General features: G+C 41.1%; 2 protein-coding genes across 3 annotated transcripts in view; both read left to right on the plus strand.

The window, feature by feature from the left end:
• Nucleotides 1-1,719: 1,719 nt before the first annotated feature.
• Nucleotides 1,720-7,827, plus strand: rpia (ribose 5-phosphate isomerase A (ribose 5-phosphate epimerase)). 2 transcript variants are annotated; one of them, XM_017302358.2, is made up of 9 exons: nucleotides 1,720-2,362; nucleotides 2,763-2,823; nucleotides 3,139-3,194; nucleotides 4,312-4,371; nucleotides 4,442-4,506; nucleotides 4,584-4,652; nucleotides 4,741-4,882; nucleotides 6,551-6,673; nucleotides 6,783-7,827. In XM_017302358.2, the coding sequence occupies exons 1-8, from the start codon at nucleotides 2,159-2,161 to the stop codon at nucleotides 6,665-6,667; spliced, it is 774 nt and encodes a 257-aa protein (XP_017157847.1). In that variant the 5' UTR covers nucleotides 1,720-2,158; the 3' UTR covers nucleotides 6,668-6,673; nucleotides 6,783-7,827. The 2 variants fall into 2 exon arrangements, with proteins under 2 accessions (XP_017157847.1, XP_008397026.1); XM_008398804.3 differs by having other exon boundaries at nucleotides 1,958-2,362; nucleotides 6,574-6,673.
• A 1,426-nt stretch (nucleotides 7,828-9,253) lies between these two features.
• Nucleotides 9,254-20,887, plus strand: part of eif2ak3 (eukaryotic translation initiation factor 2-alpha kinase 3) — a 52,005-nt gene continuing 40,371 nt past the window's right edge. The window contains exon 1 of the mRNA XM_081602948.1: nucleotides 9,254-9,834. Within this exon, the coding sequence (XP_081459074.1) occupies nucleotides 9,518-9,834 (317 nt within the window). The 5' untranslated portion in view covers nucleotides 9,254-9,517. The remainder of the gene's footprint in view (nucleotides 9,835-20,887) is intronic.

A 20,887-nucleotide genomic window follows, 5' to 3' on the forward strand; every position in this document is an offset into this window, starting at 1 on the left:
TCCTTATTTCCATCCTTTCGTTCTCTGTGTCCTTCCTTCATTCCTCCCTCTCATAAAAAGAACACTTTCTGAAGAGAAGCTTCATACCAACAGTAAAACACGATGGTGGCAGTGTGATGCTCAGGGGCCGTTTTGCTGCTTCAGGACCAGGAAGAACCATGAATCCTTCTGTCCAACCAAACGTCCTGAAGGAGACTGTCCATCTGGCCGTCTGTCAGTGAAACCAACCTGGGTTCTGCAGCTAGATGATGATCCAAAACACACCAGCAGGTTCAGGTCTGAACAGGTGTTAAGGAGAACATCAAGTGGCCTAGTTAAAGTCCTGATCTGAATCAAATAGAAATGCTGTGGCATGGCTTCAAAAATGGGTCTCATGCTTAAAAACCCTGCAGTGTGGCTGAATTACGACAATTTTGCAAAGACTCATTGCAAATGTTTGATTACAGTTGTTGTTGCTAAGGCTGACCCAACCACTTTTTGAAACAAGGCTGTAGGGTTGGATTTTTTTTTTCCGTTCATAATAATAATTATCTTTGTCTAACACTTAAAGTAGTTTGATGATCTGAAACATTTCTGACAAACATATAGAAAGTAACAAAGACTCATATAGGGGGGAAACATGCTTTTTATCACCACTGTGTACAAGTTAAAATTAGAGGTCCGAACATCAGATCTTGTGGGACTCCACATTAATAAAATGTCTATTTTATAATGAAGCTTTACAAAAAAGCAACCATAATCCTTCAGTTTCTATTGTAGTAAACTGTAATCTTTGCAAAAACAAACCCAGGATCTATCACCTTTTCTGTTTCTGCTTCTACTTTTTCATTAAATCTAAGGATGCAGCTTCACCTCCATGGTGTTTCTCATGCAACTTTTTTCCTCAAATAGTTTTTGCACAAATGTTTAGAAACATTAGAAAGCTAGTCTGTAATTATCACCGCGGTAACTGTTCGCAATTCTGCAATTACCTTTGGAAGTGTGCTGAAAGGACAAGATGCAGTGAATTACATTTCCTTAGAAATTTAATTTGCCTCTCCAGCGAACTTCAGCTGAACAGTTACTCATATAATTTTTCACCTTCACCTCCATGTGTTTGCTTACTGTGATGGAGGGTGTTACCACAGTTGGTTCTTTATTGACAAAGATATACAGACCTTAACTGACTGAGGTTCAATAAAATATTTGAAATATTTTAGGCAAATTCACTAAAAATGACACATTTAGTTTTGTATTAAAATGCTTTAAGTGTGGTGTGAGTCTTCAGACTACATTTGTTTAATTTGTCCTTTTAAAAAGTTTTAAGAAAAACGATAATTAAAAAAAGACTATAGCTGATTTTATTTGACAGTAATCCGAGAGGAAGGAGGCAGAGAAAAGGGGGGGAAGACGTGCGGCAAAGGAACCGAGGAAGGAAGTCGACCTCGGGACAAGCGCATCGAGGTCTCCAGATCATTCTCTTTATTGATAATAACACTATTAACATTTATTAAATAGTTTCAGCGTATTAAAAACTTACTTTAACACTCAGTTTTAGGATTGAAAGGAACTGTTTACTCTGTCACACAGAATAGTCGTCCTAGTTTGTGTTACCTTGGAAACAAGGTGACGCTATGAATATAATCTTTGCGTTTGAGCTCCGTTTGTTCATAAATACTTCTCTGCAAATAATAGCCAATTATCACTGAGCATTTTAAGCTCGGCCAATTAAACTTGCCCCCCTCTCACAGATGCCATCATCATACGTTCGATGTATCATCTTTATTAACACGGAGAGGTGTTCCTAATTAGTATTTTGCCGTCCATTTGGGGTCCATTTTTGATATTCAACCTGCAGCACTGTTTAAAATGTGTGCTTTTGTTTTCTTTTTGTGTGTTCCTGTGTAGCATATCACTAATGCAATAAAATAAAATAAAATGCAACAGCGACACGTTTGTCTTGCACCGTCCACATGGCGTCGCTGTTTCACCTAACTTGCGCGCATGCCTACGAACCGCTATAAAGCAGGCAGTACATGAAAACAGTCATTAATACGTGACCAGAAGAGTGTCTCATTTGACTCGTGACTACCTGAAGGAATGGGGGACGCTTCTGTCTGACTGAGTCCGTCCGCGCGCTGGCGTGTGTGTGTCGTATTATTTTGGGGGCGGGCGGGTCATGACACTCCAGAGGTGGGTATTCCTCCGTAAGCTCACAGCTGCTGCTGCTACTGCTTCTTCTTCTCCTCCTCCTCCCTTCTCTCGTCCATCCTCCCTGAGCCGTTGCACACACGTGCTCGGGTTCAGTCAGTCTGTAGCCGCCAACATGGCAGAGGAGGCGAAGAAACTAGCAGCGTACTCTGCCGTGGATAACAACGTCCAGGTACAGCGGACCTTCGTGTCGCTATTAGCTAACAAGCAGACATGTTCATATTTTTCCTGAATTGTGTGTAAAGTACAGCCGCTAGGCGCAGCCTGTTAGCATAGTTAGCCTAATTCCCAGATAAATGCACATTATGCCATGTTGCTGTATTGATGTTATCTAAAGCGACTTAGCTGAGTGTTATGCGGACTTGTTCCCAGCTGGTGAGCTAACTCTGTTCTGCTTTAACGACTAAGTACACAACAGTACAGTTAGATTAGGTTAACGGTATGATTACATTACAAAGTGTTTAACACATTAAGGGGGGTGAATACTGTATGCAAAGATCATTTTATATGCGTGTATATTTTTGCTGATATTTAAATGTGTAAAATGGTTGAATGGGTTGTTTCTTTTCCAGAACAATCAGGTGGTGGGAGTGGGTAGTGGGTCGACCATCGTGTATGCTGTGGACCGGTTAGGTGAGTAAAGCCTCCATAAGCTTTAATGTCTGACATGGAAAATGCAGTCCTCAAAATTCGGTCTAGTCACAGTTGCATCAGATTGATGATTAGATTACCCCATGTCACCCACTGTGGATGCATTTATGCAGTGGAATGTAGTAGATTAGAGTGGAGCTGATAGCGATGTTTATTTTAGTTAAGAAACTGTTACTTCTGCACATTCTTCCTTGTTCACAACAGAACTGAGTGGCTGAACAGGATTTGGTTCAGTTTTTAACTTTGCCTCTTGAATTCTCTCTCTCCGTCTGTTTTGGTGTGCGTCGTCCGACACAGCCGAGAGAGTTCGACAGGAAAAGCTCAACATCGTGTGTGTGCCCACCTCCTTCCAGGTGAGTCAAAGTACCCAAAACACTCAAGTCTCACTTGACTCGGCGAAGTGAACGCTCATGTGTTCACAAATGTTCTGAAGAAGTTGCCACACGATAACCATGTCTTGCTCAAACGTTTCCACAGAGCAGTGTGGTTTAGAGTTAAGCCTGCTACAATAACAAATATTGCAGGGTGATAAATTATCCCAGAAATGATTACAATGTTGTTTTGAGACCATTTTCAAGTAATATATTGATCATGGCATAATAATGCCAGTTGTCCCTCTCAAAAACAGTTCTAGATAAACTTTAATTTTGTAGAAAACACTCCACGCTGTAACTGCAAGATGTTTTAAATATCCAGAATAAAACACAACCAGAAACAAGAAATGAAGCCCACACACAACAGAAACCGTAAATAAAATAGATTATGACGTCTCTGAAAACAAAATTGTCCTTCAGAAATATGAATCATCAGAATGAAAATGATTGAGCTAATTTTAATTCATCGTGTGATTAACTCTCCATTGTGCCAGGTTTAGACTGTCATTATTTTCTGGTATTAATCTTCCACAGTGGGTGACATGGTGTAATCTAATCATTTTTTAAATTGTTTATAGTAAAGCTGCACTGATTGCAACTTTCTGGCCGATCACTGATATTTAAAAAAGCTGGCCAGCCCATTCTGATTTTGGGACGGTTCCAATATTTCTTTTTTCTGAAAGGTAGCTAAATATTGCGACAAAGTTGCTGAGTTTCAACTGTTAACCTCACACATGCAGTCATGACGTTGTCTGTCAGGATGCCCTCTCTCACAGCAGGGTCTTATTTTCAGACCTTTGTTGAAACAGAGAAGATCAGTTTCACGTAACTGACGGCCGATCCACAGTCTGCCACAATGAATTTTGTCGGTGCAGCCCCTCATCCTCATCGGTCCTGGACCGATTTTATCTTCAGTCACATATGTGAGGACAATAAAATCCCATCTTTAATTAAAGCAGGATCAAAAACAAAAGAGGACATTACTTTCTTCTCTATCGTTGATGAAACAGCCGCTGTGTGTTCATCTCTACCCATTCTGAGTTTAGCAGCACAGCTCCTCAGTGAACTCAAACCGAAGCTCGCTCTCCTCCCTCAGGCTCGACAGCTGATCCTGCAGCACGGCCTGGCGCTGTCGGACCTGGAAAGACACCCAGAGGTACGATGAGTGTTGGCATTATGCCGGTGGAAGCCAAACGTGGCAGTAACGGTGTGTTTTCTGCTCTCAGCTGGACGTGGCGATCGACGGCGCAGACGAAGTGGACGCCGAGCTCACGCTGATTAAAGGCGGCGGGTGAGCGTGTTCTGCCGCGGACGGCTCGGCTTGAGGCCCCGTCGACCTTTCTGACCCGTCCTCTCTCCGTTTTGCAGTGGCTGTCTCACTCAGGAGAAGATTGTCGCCGGCAACTCGAAATGTTTCGTCGTCATTGCTGACTACAGGTCTGCATGGGCTAGTGAGAGTGGTGTGAATTTTTTTTTCCCAGTTTTTAAAAGCACATGGCTCACGGAAAAAAATGTTGCGTCCCAGAAAGGATTCCAGAGTTCTGGGGGAGCAGTGGAAGAAGGGCGTTCCCATCGAGGTCATCCCCATGGCGTACGTTCCCGTCTCCAGGGTGATAGCTAAGCGCTTCGGAGGGGAGGTCAATTTAAGGATGGCGGTCAGTAAAGCAGTAAGTAGGAATAATCTTTTTCTCTCACTTTTGCGACTCTTGCAGAAGTACTTTTCTTGTTGTCGTCACATGAGTTCTTTCAGTGCTGTTGTTCTCTTTCCAGTTTAATTCTCAGCCTAAGGTTGCAAATTATTTCTGGAGATTAGGACTGCGTACTGTAAAGAACCTCAATTCAGTTTTGAGTCACAATTTGATTCGATTTTGATTCAGTCTTTAGTTAGATTTCGTCGAAGGTAGAACACAAATTATTCATTGGAATACGTCTTATGTATTGTCATATTTTTCCTGCCCAGGCTACGCTCCATCCCTGGCTGGTTGTTTAACCTCAGGAATAAAATTGATCCTCTTTCATTTCTGCGCTCAATATTGTTTTTTACATTATTTAAAAGAAATCTTTATTGTCACAAAAGAAAGAGCAAAGTCAGGGAGGAGACATTAGATCAGAGGCCAGCAGCAGGGATGATGATGATGATGATGATGATGATGATGATGATGATGATGATGATGAAGGGTCTTCTGAGGTAAGGACAGATTATGACCAGGCAGATTTCAGAACAGGAGGCTGTCAGGAAATTCAGGATTACTCTCATTCGCAATCCAGAATATTTGTATTAGCATAGACAGCATACTGTCTAATTTTACATCTAAAGAAATAGACTTCAGATATTTAATGAGCTTCTGACATTTGTGCAGCATATGAGCTAAAACCTATGCTAATCTGAGCATCATTGGCATTTTCTTTTTGTATTAATAAACATGATAAATTCCTCTGGAGCCAGGTCTGTCTTGGCTTATCTGATGTGGAACCATTAAGGATTCTACACATCCAAATATTCAGATGATGTGATTTATGGTTTTATTAGCCGCAGCACAAAACGGCCTGATCCTCAGCCAGACTCAGAACCTGGACACATGAACAACTGAGTCCATTTTAGGTGACAGGTTTACTTTTAGCAAATGGGAATAATAGTCATAGAAAAAGTGGGGAAACTTTATGGTGAATAAAACAGTGAACAATGTTTGTATTCAGATGTCTTGATATTAAAACAACTTGTTTATCTTAAAGTGGAAACATTCATTGGGACCCTAAAATGGAAAGTATCTAAGGCTGGGCTATTAATGGATTTTATCCATTAATCAAATTTTCTGTTTATAAAGATTTAACTTCTGGAAAATCCGTTTTGTTTTGTTTTGTTTTTTCACTGCTTGGGTTTGTGTAGTTTTTATTGATGTCCACCATCTTGTTTTACAGCGTGTATTTATATGGACTTCAGATCAACTTCCAGAAGGGATGGTTGAAATGAAAGCAAATTTAGAACATTTTTTTTTGTCATTTGCATTTTGTTTTTGAGGAAAAAAAAGGGGGGGAACAAAAACAATTGCGATTTTCTTTATTTTTTTAACTTAAACTCTAAAAATGAGCAGCGGTGGTTCACTGATGTCACTGTCCTCAGGGATAATAGTAACATTTCAAAGGGTTTCCAGCTGATCTCATATGGAGCCCTGCTTTGTTTACATCATAACATTTATGGCCCAGTGGTTCAGCTGCTGTCTGTCAGCTGGCAGCTTCTAGCGGTCGCCCTGCGGTCGAGGTCAGACACGCCCAGAGACCCAGGTCAGGTGACGCAGTCAGGCTTTTGCAGCTCCTTTCGCTCTGAACAGAACCAGGCTGTGTGCTGTCTGACTTGCAGGGTCCCGTCGTCACCGACAACAGCAACTTCATCCTGGACTGGAAGTTTGAGCACGTCCAGAACTGGAGCGAGGTCAACACTGCCATCAAGATGATTCCCGGTGAGGAACGCTGGTCACATCAAATCCACAGAAAAGTTGCTTCATGCACAGAGTGAACGTTGAAAATATTTAGATTTCTGATGGCACTGAAAAGGTTTTCGTGTTGTAGGTGTGGTGGAGACGGGGCTCTTCGTCAACATGGCCGAACGGGCATACTTTGGGATGGAAGATGGAAGCGTGAAGGTTCGGAAGGCTCCCGTCAGCTAATGAGCTGACCACAGGCTCCGCCCACAAAGTGCCACGCTCACAACCCGACCCCAGCTACAGGGAAGCTCACTTACCTCGCAAAATAAGTTACTTTCACATTCAGAAGGTGCTGCTTCTGATTTTATGTTGTTGTTTTTTTAAGTGCCTGATGAGAAAAAGCCAGCTGGCAGATTTTACTGTTAGGAGTTTGAACTGGGTTTTAAAGCTGACCGGGTCACCGGAGTTCAGCTGAATAAAGCAAAGCTGTGCCTTTTGATTTTAAAATGACATTTAAAAAGCTTAACTGCATGTTGGTGTGATTATAAAAAATACGCAAATAACAGATCAGAGTTCAAGGATTGAGCAGTCAGGTTTGAACTTTTAGATTCGGCTACGTTCAATCTATCAAAACAAACTCTGACGTACCATAAAGAGCAAAGGTGAGCCGTAAAACGTTCCCTCTAACAAAGCAGAAACGACACATCCTTCTGAAGCTAAACGTTCAACAAGAACACTTTGTGGCATTCATCATTTTGTGGCTCATTTTCCATTTCCTTGTCAAAAGGAAAAGAGAGAGATGGTAGTAGAAGTTGAAAAGGTTTAGAAAATGCTGGCTGTTTCCTCATGGGTTGCATCAGCTCCTCTTGCAGCTGGTTAGACGAGTCAGCTGAGAAGTTTGCAACTTCAGAGTTTGCCACATTAACTCTATTGTTTCATTCTTTTGTGCCTGTGACAAACTTGCGTTAGTTTCTCCTCACACCAGGCGTCTGGAAGCAGGGAGTCTTGTGCCATAAGCTCATTTTAAAAACGAAACCCAGTGATGATGGTGATTAATGAAAAAAACAACCTTCCAACACAAATATAGTGGGCAAATCTCAAAAACTGAGATTTGTGTTGCTGCTTTGATCTTTCAAATAAATCAGGTTGCCTCTTAAAAGTTATATATTTTTCTCCTTTATAGGCTTTTTTTTAAAAAGAAATAAATGGTACAGTAGAATTTTCTACATACTAGATTGCTGTCATTGGTTGCATCTGTTGTAAACTGGTGATACAGTGCCTCATACTGTAATTTGATGCTTGAATATGCATCTTTTTAACTGTGGGAGACTGAAAACGTCACATCCTGGCTAATGTGATACCAATAAGACATTTTTTCAGTTTCCAAAAAGCCACTGTTGAATTGAAACCGTGAAAGTTTTGTCTCTGTGATTCTGCGGTACGTCAATAAAGGTTCTAAAGTGAAAAGCTATGTTCTAAAAACATAATGAACAAAAACTACACTGTGCATGAATACTTTTGCACCAGCAACTTTTTTTTTTTTTTTTAACCAGTTGACTAATTTTTTTATTTTTCCTTTTCCTTGTAACCCATACAGGACCAAATTATAACCCATGCTTGTTTTATGTCTAAACTGTTGGAACTGTTGGAACACAACTTGCTCCAATAAAAGTTGAGTGTAAAAAAATAATTATGGTTATTCACGTTTGAAGTTTATTGTCAAAATGAGCTGAGATGAATAAAATGTTACGTCAGACAGGCTTTAAAGCATTCTCAGCTTAGTGTAAAGTTCACTACTTGTCTTTTAACTAAAAATAATGGAGTTACAGACTAAAATGTATTTAAAAAGTGCAATAAGTGTAGATTTTACCTTGATTAAATTATGATTCATAGCAAAACAGAACAACTTACTATTAAGGCTCTGTAGATGCTCTACATAAGTCTGACTAGCAGATTTTAGATTGAATATCGCCGTGTGACCAGGAGGTGGTGCTAAAAACACAAACTTCATAGTTGGCAGCGAACAGCTCACTTTTATATACAGCGACTCGCTGAAGTCACTCAAAAAAAAAAAAAAGCTTTCTTGATTAAATTTGTGTAAAGTGGCGGCGGAGACATTAAGTAATGCAGGTATTATGTCACTACACTGTTTATTTAGAGAAACAACTCGTGACCAGGAACAGGAACTGTACCGCTTTAACTTTAAGCCACGTTGAAGATTTCATGTTGACTGGTCCTGACAACCACGCTGAGTGATGTCTTAATGAACCAATCCAGCTCATCCAAGATGTCCGAATCAACCAATGGTGTCGTTGCTTCTCGAAACGACCTCTCTATTTGACGGAAAGCCTCACATCCGACCAACCGGCGACCTTCAACAGGAACTGCCATCAGGGACTTTTTTGCGTCAGCTCTGACAGGACGCCTGCATCTACGTAACAGACAGCGAATCAGCCAATGTCGGTCACTGTTTGGGGGGGCTGGTACGCTGTGAGCCCTCCCCTTTGACTGACGAATACCTAATCCAATCAGATTCTGCTTAGTGTGCGAGGACACGTGATTGGCAGTAAATTGCGCAATGAGAGAATAGTACTTTAAATGTGAAGGCAAGAATGATTTTTAGTGTCCAATCCTAGTGTAGAAACAAGGCGGGATTTAGGGTAACCAAGGCAAGACTCAGTCTAGTATAAAGGGAATAACATGGTGTCCCAGAGGCTGTTTATGTTTACTTAAAGAACACGTTCAAGTGGGGCGTATTTCCAGACACAGCGAATATTTTTTATATCGTTTCGGTTTTTACACTTTCTTTATTTTCATGTTCAGATTTACTTGCTTAGTGGCATGTAAATCAGCTACTTTACTAATGTGCCAGTCTTACAAATGGAAAGGGGGCTTCACTTTGGAAGCGTGAGCATTACCCTGGTGCTCCTGCTGCTGCTGCTGAAAGCGCTCATAGGTTTCGGGACTTCGGAAGCTCAGGGCTCCGCCACCGGACTGGAGCCGGGGTCCGACAGCCGGGGTTCGGCGGCGACCTCGGGAGAACATGGTGCCACCGCGGCCGTGGAGGAGCTCTGCATGGAGAACACGGGCAGCGCGATCACTGGAGCTGACGTTACGGTGGAGGACGATGAGAACTGGTCTGCAGGGGAGGCCGAAGAATCCCGGGGAGAAAGTGACGGAAATGTTCGACCTACGAGGTAATTACAGTACAAATGCATATAGAGCGACACAGCTAGTAGCTTGAAACCCATTATCGGACACTGTCGTTTAAGACCTGGAAACATATGCTATTTCCAGTGTGACACATAAGCCTGTTCATATTTAAAGCTAAACAAAGATAAAATGTTGAAGTAAAAAAGCTAAAAGAATCATTTATTGTGTTTGACACACTTTTGGAGTATCCTTCCGCCATAGTGCTGCACAGAAGTTATTGTTTATCTATCTGGTAATGCTTCATTGATTCATAAACTGCTTTTTAATTTCCAATTTTACTGTATAATTTATCAGTCATTTTGAAAATGTGTTGGGAACCAAACGACTAAAGACTGGTGAAATATGCCAGCAGACTGTCAGAGATGAAAACTGAGATATCGCGATGTTGACAAGTGTGTCCGAAAATGGGTTTGGGGAGTCTTTGGATAAAATTGCGTAAATATATCTGCACCGTTTGGGTTGCCATTCGTTTTGGGGTTAGCTCATCGTTATTCTTTATATATATTCACAAATAATATAAGTTTTGTTTTTAAGTTTGGCGTCTCAGGACAGTACACGCTTCATCCTTTCGGTCAGAAACATGAAACGGAAAGTTCTTCTGCAGTCGAAGGCGTGTTTGCAACAGTGAACTGGAAAGTGTGTATAGAGCGCCAATAGTGCCGCAATGTTGCATGTAAATAATTTTATTTCCACCAACAAAAATTAAACTTGAAATAAATCCATATGTTAGCTATATAAGATATCTAACATGTGATATCTGTGCGTAATTATTCCAAGAAATAAGTTAAATGGCCAGTCAGATCTGACCGGTTAACATGCAAAACAAGTAAAATTCAGACCAAATATTTTGACAAGTGTGATGTTAGCCCTGCTCACAGAGATGACCAGATATTGTTCACATATTCATAGATTGTTCATTGAAATAAATAGTGACATAATCTTGCTTTTTGTGAATATAGTATATTTTCTTTTGTTGGATATATTTCAATCATTTTCAGCCTAGTTAACCAGCATCATCTAATTTAAATCCTGACCAGATCATCAATACTTATGTTAGGTCCTTGTTTACTATTTTAATTCACAATTTCTCTAGGTAATGGTTTAATTATTTAGCAAATTTTGTTGCTTTTGGACCAGGGTCCTGAACTGACTTGTAATTACTTGTAATTACAGTGTTTTAAGGTGTGTTGAATGTTGTTTTGATTGAGTTCTTTTTATTGCTGTCCTTACGCAATAAAAAGAACTCAAACCGTTTTGAGGTTTCAAAAACAGATAAAATAGTTTCTCAGTTTTACAGAAATGTGGCATTATTAATAGTCTAATACCTGCAAACTTTTTGTTGGTACATCTCTTTCATTGAATTATTTTACTTCAACTATCACCGTTATTCCTCTGGTCCCGTTGCTCTATAAAGACCTCGTTACATTTCCGATTCAGTGGAAGCCTTTCTCCTCACTTGACAACAGAGGAAGCATCTCATGCTGCGGTGTGTATAGCCTCCTGTCAGCTGCTTAGGTAAATCGGTCTGTTTACGGTATTAACAATCAGTTCACGTGGAGTTTCAGAGAAGAGAAGGATATAGGAGAACAACATAAAAGCTGTTTTCAGCGTGACTTTAATCTATCAGGATATAAGCTTCTTCCAGTGTACGGAGTTGTACTTGTGCTGTTCTTACTGTATCACCTGTGAAAATCCACCGTAAAGCTGCTAGTCAAGAGTTGAATGTCTCACCTCAACCACACAGCAGCTGCTGCCTGAAGTGAGCTGCAGCGCTGGGCACGCTGGTGCAGCACCAATACTGTCTTCCTTGGTAAACAGGAGGCTCAACGCCCACTGTAGGTGTTTGCTGCAGTGTGTTCCTATTATAGTATTTATGTATTTTCCACAGACCATTGCAGCTATGTTGGGTTAGGCTGAGATCCAACCTTGTGGACCCTGATTATTCCAGTGGCCTTTTTTCTTTCTTTCTTTTTTTTTTCTTCTTTTTTTTTTGGTGCTGGAAGTGTGGAAGTGTAAAATGTCCTACACTAAATTATTCTCTGTGTGATATTCCAAACATTCTGTTAATCTTTCATTCGGGAGCTTGACTGAAGTTATCAAAGTGGAGACCTTGTTGGAGAGTTGGTTGAACCTTTTGAAGATTTCCAGCACCCTTTCTGAACTTTATGTTCAAATTTATTGCGACTGGATTCACTTTGGCTGTTCAAAACGCAGTCCTGGGTATGGATGTGTGTTGGTGCGATCGGGTGAATGTGGCTCTAGTGTAAAACGATTTGAGTGGTCAGTATGTCTAGAAAAGCGCTTCATAACGCCAGTGCTTTTATCAAAGTCCGTCCTTTTAACCTTTCCCTCATATTAAAGCTCCATGATGACACCCGACTAGTCTCGGCCTGATAGGAAATTCCAATTATGTGATAACCTCGAGTAAGAGTAACACAGGGTTACAGTAGCAGAAAAAGTTTAAGTGAGTGCATAACATGATTACGGAGCTAATTGCTTTTGTTTTAAAAAATAAAGGTCAAGACTTGCGCCTGCTGCTTGTAAAATAATATATAGTGCTGTCCTGGTATTTATGGGGGTTAGTGATTAGCTAAAATCTGTGAATATTTGAGACCACCTCTAAGACACTTAATAGTTCAAATACACATTAATATGCATTAATACTTACAGTGGAAACCATCTTGGCACTACTGCAGAAGCTAACACTTACTTATATTCGCTCTTGGGGGGTATAGCCAATCAGCTCTAAGGAAAATAAATAGAGCTTCTGGATTGGACTTGCAAACGCCAGCCAATAAACAGCATGTCAAGTAGCATTACACAAAGGTATGTCAGCTTCCCAAGCTAATACAACTACTAAGTATAATACTCTAAGTATAACAAGCTAATGCAAGAAAACATAAGTGTAGCAAACTAATATAAGCTAACATGACAAGATAATCAAGCTAACATAAGCACAACAAGCTTATGTTAAGCTAACATAAGTATAACAAGTATACAAACAAACATAAATATAATAAACTAATTTAACAGGCTAATGTAAGCTAACATAAGTGTAACAAGCTAATACAGGCTAACATAGGTATGACATGCTACATCTAGCTAACAAACATAAAACATGCAGATAGAAGCTAAAATATGTATGGCATGCTAATACAACCTAACATAAATGTAACATGCTAATACAAGCTGGCTTTAAAAAGCTATTTGGTTTTATTTAATTATTTTTCAGACAATTTTGAATGCAGTGACATCCTCACAGATGGACTCAAGTAAAACCTAAATCTAAAAAAAAAAACCCACAAACAGTCTGGACACTTCAGCCATTTCTATGGTATTTCATCGAATTGACTTTTAAAATACTGGTAAAAGAGAATGTTTTAAAACTTTTAAAAACCTGATAAGCCCTGATTAAAAACAACAAACTGGGTGATGCTTACCCTTGTAAAACCATCTGAGTCCTTCTTTCTCCCGATAGGAGCCTCTCAGATGCTACACTGTTAGTCATTGGAAGCTCCTGTCTGAAAGAATGGAGGATTTTAATTTGAGGTATTTAACCTTGGAAAAGACAAGTAAGCAAAGATCTTTTTTTCCTCCATGTTTTTCTACAGAACAAGTCATTTTCCGCGTTTAACGGGCAAAGTGGAAGTTGTGCTCTACTAAAGCCCATGTCTTGTTATAAGAAGCTATAAACTGAAGCGTTGCAGCTCTGCTGGAGCTGGAGATAGAGGCTGCAGTTTGCTTGGAAAGAAGCAGAATATTCCCGTCTGTCACCTCAGCAGCCGCAGGAAAAACTCCTGAACGTTCATCCTGGTGGTGGTCACACCCTGCTCCCTCTCTGCACCTTCATCTCCTCCTGTGTACCTCTTCCTCCTCCTCCTCCTCCTCTCTTTTTCCCCCCTCTCTCCATGTCACTTTCCGCATCACATTCTTAACGTATTCTTTTCCAAATATTAGCTGTTAGCGTTTAGAAATGGCTTCAATTTCCACTTTACCTTAAATGCTTCGATACATTTCTCCACAAGTTTAGGAACAGTTTTCTTACCAGGACACAAACCAGTAGAATGTATGATGTTTTTGTTAAAAACTTAAGAAATAATAAAAAAAAACAACTAAAAAAAACACTTTTCAGGCTCTTTATGTGGGTGTTAAAACATGGAGAGAGTGTCTGCACCTCATCCCTCTGCATGTCTCTGTTGGATTGTGTCTCCCCTTGAAATGATTCTCTTTGTCTCTCGCTCTTTTGAGTTTAGTCTCGCTCACATCTTACCCTTTGCTTCTTCACCCGACGCTCTCATACATACACATTGCTTTTTAATGTCACCCCTCGGGTATATAGTCTGCTGCATACAGCTTGCAGTCTTTCCACCTGTCTGGAAACGGGAGCGCTCGCTCTCTGCTGGCTTTTCTTTTTGGCACCAGAATTAGATTGTTGGTTTTTGGAAGCTCGTCTTGTTTGGAGCCCAATTACAACTTAGAGTTGAGTAAAAAAAAACAAAAAAAAAACCTGCTGTGGCTATACATGAATTTTCTAAGGGATGTCGGACATAAATCTTGAATTAATAAGAATTAAAATTTTAGACGTCTCATCATTTTCAAACTATTTGGATTTCTAAGTTCAAAAAAATGATTGTGATTTTGTGTAACTTTTCTAAATAGGTTTTGGGGTTCATTAAAACTGTCATCTAAGAATTAAAAGTTTTAAAACTGTAAATAAATTGTTACCTTACCTGATTATGATAATTGAGATCATAAATGAGATTTTTATCATAAGTTTTACTGTCCCTTTAGGTCAGAAAGAATGGTTTTAATCTCATCCTGTTGCCATACATTTGTTTACTAGATATCTTGTAAAAAGAATACCTCAAACTTATTTCTATGTATGAACCTTTTTATTAATATTTTTAACGTTTTCATCACATTATCACAACAGAAGACTTGAGCTTTTTTTTTTTCTCAGTCAACTGCCTCATTAAATTTTCCACTTGTTTATTATCGTACTAAGTTTGACTATTTCATGTGATAGACAGCCAGATTTTATAGCATCGTTCTATTGCCATAAGGTTAGTCATCTCAAAATGTCGAAAATAATATCATGAAATTAAAGAAGTTTAAAAGTGAAATATTAAACTTTTCATCTCATCTCAGAAGGTTGAAAGCAAAGTTTCAAGCTTGTTTTCTTGTAGTGACTGATGAATATAATGGGATTACTGTTTGTTGTTGTGGTAAACGTTTCTTTATTTCATTATGTTGAGATGAGATGTTGAACTTGTTAATGGTTTCAATGTGTTATCTTCATTGAGTTTGTGTTGGGATGAAGGTTTCACTAACTCCATTTCAGACCATCGTTCTGCGACCTGATCTACACATGTTCCTTCCACCTCACAGTCCACAAAAAAATAAATAAATAAATGAATAAAAACTCCAGACATGATGAAGAGTAAAGGGTGACACTGGGTGGAACGTGAAGACAGCTGCAGACGCAGCAGGAGTGTACAGTGCAGACAGAAGTGCCACATGACCTTCCAGAGTCCATTTGATCTGACAAATGTGTTGCTCAGCAGAGTCTGATGCAGGCAGCATGTTGAGGACGGTGCACAGCAGCTTTGCTTGTATTTCAATATTTGAATGAACTGAGTGAAGATTGTGCCACAGAACTGAGGCTACGTCCGAACAGCAGGTCTTTATTCCAATTTTTTGTTGTTGTTGTTGTAAATGTAGTTATTTTTTACTACATTTCTTTTTCATGTGGTCGTTCATACTAATTAAATACGACCTCAATCAGACATCTGTGTGAACAATCCACGGCCCCTGTGGTGACCCGCGTACGCAGAAGAAGAACGTAGATGTCAGATAGCAGCACGCTGTTTACGGACGTAATAATGGACGATGCCGTCTATGGATACATTTTGAAATTATTGAACATCTGGAGCTGACAGTTTTGTCAGTTGGGGCTGTGAAAACGTCGGACATGGGTCGCATTTACCTGTTGTGTTCGTAGCCTTTTACATTTCTCATGTGAGAGCTGTGAGTTGAATGCCACGCCCCTTTGGTTCCACAATCTCAACTTCGTGCTCTGACAGCACCGGGCTCGTAATGTCCATGGATCGTCTTAAATGATATAAAAACATCTGTTCACTGCAGAACTATGATCTGAACGGGGCTCTCGTTTAATATCGAGATTTTAAAAAAAAATTCAAACCTGTTTTTTGCGATGTTAATACAGTATATCTGCTTTCTCACAAGTCAGTAATTAGATTTAAACGAATTTTGTTGCAATGTCTTCAGTATGTGAAGAAAACAGGATTCCAGGATTGTTTTTGTGGGATATGGAGAGTGCTCCAGCTTGTCTTGTCAGGATAAGTTTCATTGTATTGCGGCGTCTCGACATGATGAGAGATTCAGGCTGTTATTCGAATGGCATTGCCTCATTAGGTGAGCAAATTTTTAAAGCAACTTGTCTTAACAGTATGTGAAGCAGCACGTACTGGACGCCTGCTGGGGCTGCTTCTTCTGCTGGGAAATGGAAATGACATGAATGCAGGCTCTCAAACTGCCCAGTCATATGGATTTGACCTCAGCTCCCTTTGCAAGGTAAATACTGATCTGTACTGATCCCAGAGAGTCATGACAGGAGTTAACAACTCAACAACCAAAAAAAAAAACAAAATTTTTCCCCAGTATAACTACTGTGTCTTTTAAAGAGTTTTTTGTTCTTTTTGCGATGTACGATAAGAATCTGAAAATAACTTCACTTTTAAAGGAAGTTGTTTTCTGACAGCTTTGTTGCTCCAAACTTAAGGAGACTCGGAAAAAACTCTAAAAATAACTAAAAAAAATAAAAGTAACTTAAAGCAGAGGAAGCTGAGCTGTTGCATCAATAGCTGTGAAACCATCAAGGATTTCTCCTCAGTATGAATGAGGTCAGCCTGCTTCCTCCCACCGTTCCGTTCAGTACTTCACCTTCAGCCACCTCCTTTCCAATCCAAACAGACGCAATCCTGTTACATCTCTTATTAAGTCATAATTCAGTTTCACTGTTGAATTTGCTTAAGCATGCCGCACCTCTTTATCCACTCTGGTTTTATGTTTGCTGACAGAATCACAACTTAAACCACCCAGATAAATTTGCCTTATTCCAAACACGATCACTTCAAACACATTCTCGCATCCAGATGTCAACATCTTTTTCTCAAAGTTTGATATTTGCAGTTGTTGTCTTTTTCATCCCCTCCACCATCCATCACTGTACCTGTAATCTATAAATATTCTAGATGTCTGCTTTGATCCGGCTTTCAGATGGTGACGCGCAGCGCTCTTGTGTCGCCTTGTCAGCTGTCACCCCACCTTTCCTCCGCCGTCTTTGCGTCGGAGCCTCGCGCTCCGGAAGCTTGGCGTCGCACCTGTCGGCGTGTTCGCATGCGTGTTTTGAACCCGTTTTCGTGTCTACATGCGACGGTTCTTCCCAGCTTTGATGCTCCAGCTCCCGGGGCCCTCCGCTGGGGCGACGGCGCACCTCAGGGAGCATTTCCAGGTGAGACTAGAGAGGACGGTCGCTTTGTATGAACCAACTACCCCCACCGCCAACCTTTCAACCCCCCCCTCTCTCACACATCCATCTCCACACACACACACACACACACACACCCACCCCCAGGGCTCTGTAGCTGCAACAGCTCTTCTGGGCCGCCTTGCCCGGGAGCCGGCTTCCAACAGCCCTCACTGCTTAGCAACAGCCAATCGGCCAAGCCGGGCAACTTGTTAGCCAATTGCAAGGGAAAGATTGGGTCAGTGCTCAGAATTCGAGTTGGCCACATGGGTCTGGTTACAGTAAGGTAAAAGATGGAGTGAAGACATTCTATTTTTAAACTTTACAGTGCTCTGCTTTCCGAAGCTGGGGGAGATATTGTGTGGTTTATTAATAGACACTGTCCCTAAAATAACAGGTCACACTGTGGATGATTGATCTACCTATCAAGGCTTGATAGAGTCGTCTGAACTGGGTTCTTCACGGTTAGGGTTTGTTGTTGATTTATTCATGCAGATTTTGGATTTGTGTGACAATAAGAACAGAATATCGATTTATTTCCCCCTTTACCAAGCATTTAAGGACGTCTCTTGAGTTGGTTAGCACTTTCTCGTCTTGAGATGTGTTTATCTTTGGTGACACCATCTAATGACATTGAGCGGTCTGGTCGTGGCGACGCGCAGCAGCAGAAGTCACAATCAGAAGCGATGCCGGTTTTAAACGCGATTATCAGTTGGAAGGGAATTTATTAGGTCAGTGGTTATTTTGGTACGTCGGCAGGACCCGTCTCTCGCAGCACTGCAGTATGGGTGGGGCAGAGGCAGAAAGGTGTGAGTCTCCGAGAGAAAGGAGAGAGAGAAGGGAGCGTTTAAAAACACAGTGGGGCTGAGGGTTAGTAGGACCACGCTGTCTTGTTTTCACTCTCACCGTCTCATCACTGCTTAGCAACAACCAGTCATATCCTCGGCTCGGAGCGGACTCGTGGCCAATCAGCAGGCGGGAGCGTGGCGCCACAGAGTTTGGATTTTACCACGTGCGACAGGAGGAGAGAGAGTGATGGCAACACTTTCACATGGTGTGTGTGTGTGTGTGTGTGTGTGTGCAGGAAGAGAGATTTTCTTTCAGGCTAGAAGTGCAGCAACTTTTTCCTCAAACCACACCCTTTGCTCTCTGCTGCACTGCCACCGATGGAGACAAGGTCGACGTTTCTAAGCAGATTGCTGTCAGTTATTCTACTGCTGAAGTCAACACCATGAATACTAGATACTGATCCATTTTGTTTAGGTTTGTGGAGCAGTAAAATGGGGGTTTTGCCTTTGCATGGACCAGTATGAGAATCCCACAATTCCCCCGCTACTGACAAGTGCTAACCTTGAGTAAAGTTATTTATTTCATTCAAGATTTTTAAATAAAGACAGTTATCATGACATGATGGCTTTTTTGTGACAGAAAATTTAGTTTTTTTATTGTTTATGTACAGCATGTTGATTTTTGCAATGTAATACAATAATATTAATGTTTTTTTAGATTAATTTCAACAAACGGCACTAAATTGAGTTGTGGTTTCTATGAAGTGTACAAAATATATCTCTATTCTGGTGGTATTTTAATTAGTGATAGGTGCCAATCTTTTAGTTTTCCCACCATGACCTGAAATCTGTCCAAACAGCCAAACTTTTTTTGTTGTAAGGAACAGGAGAATGCATTCCTCTTTTAGCAACAGGTGTAGGAGGGGCAAACCTGTGTTACTTTTATATTTTAGGACTATTATTCCTCTTGTCAATAAGTCTTTAAACCATAGAAATTGAATTGGAAAATTTTTTTGGCTTTTTTTTAACAGTAGCTATGTTTCCATTCAATTGTCATGCAAAGTTTGAGCGAACGTTTAAAATTAAAATGGGAGTTAAGCGTGTTTCCAGCTAATGGCCAGGCCATGCCAAGTGAAATTTTGTCATATGTTCACTCTACGCAATAAATAAACAAGATGTAGAGGTTGCAAACTTGCATGTACCACACCTAACAGAAAATGGAGAGAGTCCTCCCCCTAACCCTGGAAGTTTGGGCTTGGGACGTTTTTTCTTAGTTCTGTGCCTCTGGTAAGGCAAAGACCCAGCAGTGGCTGGGTACACTGTCAGTACTCTGGCCAGTACTGACTCAGCGCTTTGAGTCTTTTTTGTAAACGTCGAGAGTCACCTCCAGCGATTGTAAAAGCTTTTTTCTGTGAAATTGAGGAAATTATTTTGAATTTTGCCATTTCCATCAGCTTTTTCTAGTGCGATACTTCAAATCGCACGTTAAAAAAGCATTAATGGAAACATGGCTAAACTGTAATTTTCTACAACATGGGTGAACTAACGGTATCAAGGTACACCAAGGTTTTAAAAAAAGTTACATCTTCATACTTTCAAAGTTTTCCATTGCTTTGTGGATAATAATACTGCTACTTCAGCTCAGTTGGGTGCTTTGGGATATTTTATGTTGAGAATAACACAGAGAGTAGTGTAGTGAGAAGAAAGGGTGGTACGGCAGTACCTCACTGTAACAATCTTACACTAGTTAGCCTATGTCTAATCAAAGTATTACAGTTTTATAAATTGATTTAGCTACCATGGCGTTCGTTAAGCCATTTTGGCTCGCCCTGATGACAAGTGCACACTTTGCCGCAGCAACTGGCGATGTTGGTGGCGCTGGGTGCGGCCAGCTCTAAGCTGTGTCCACAACTTCCTCTCCACGTGCTCCCCACGCTCTCGTATTTTCATCCTGCCTCTCAGCGGCTGCATGCTAGGCTGAGCGCTCCGCGCGCGGGCTGCTTCCCGTTGCATGGTTACAGGCAATCCTGCTCTGCTGTTGGCTCGCACGCCGCAGAGGCGCTCGTTCATTGGACAGCCGAGAAGGGAAAACCGTGTTTCCATTGGCCGCCGAGAAGAGCGCGCAGGCTTTCGGGATTGGCCCGGCTCGGAAGCTCGCGCTCCTTGGAGACTGGCTCTGTAAACATCCTGGTTTGTTTCTGTCAATGGAGAGAGTGTTTACCAGCCGCCGAGTTTTGCCGGTGTGTGCAGACTGAGGCTGAGCGTCTCTGAGGAGCGGAGTCTGGTGAGAGCGAGGCTAATTGGCTCTCCGCTCCGCCGTGCGCTTTGTGATTTCTTTCTTTCTTTTTTTGAAGAGCGCCCTGCACCATTTATGACATTTTGACAGCATTACAGACGAGCACGCGCACAGCCCACAGTCTGTTGGCAGCCTCCCCCTTTTTCAGTCTTTATTTTCCATTCAGATGTCTTCTTCAGTGTCTCTGTATCTGTCACGGTCGGCAGCAGCAACCCCACAGGCTGCATGTTATACCCTTTGGAGCCGAGCAGAGCTGCGGCGTCTCGGGGCCCCAATGTGGTAAATAAAATCGCCTCCAGTGCTAAATGATGCAGCGGGGCTCTTTGTTTTCTTTTAGTACTATTTTGACTTCACTTCTCTCTGCGCAGATACATAAGTTATACTAGAGCACGCACACTCACCCC

This window comes from Poecilia reticulata, chromosome 22, assembly GCF_904066995.2.
Source record: "Poecilia reticulata chromosome 22, P_reticulata-male-v2, whole genome shotgun sequence".
Classification (NCBI taxonomy): Eukaryota; Metazoa; Chordata; class Actinopteri; order Cyprinodontiformes; family Poeciliidae; genus Poecilia; species Poecilia reticulata.

Coding starts and splice junctions, on each gene's coding strand:
- rpia (XM_008398804.3), top strand. CDS start 2,159: ATGACACTCCAGAGGTGGGTATTCCTCCGTAAGCTCACAGCTGCTGCT. Junction 4,507..4,583: donor ACGCTGATTAAAGGCGGCGG/GTGAGCGTGTTC, acceptor TCCGTTTTGCAG/TGGCTGTCTCACTCAGGAGA. Junction 4,883..6,573: donor GGATGGCGGTCAGTAAAGCA/GTAAGTAGGAAT, acceptor TCTGACTTGCAG/GGTCCCGTCGTCACCGACAA.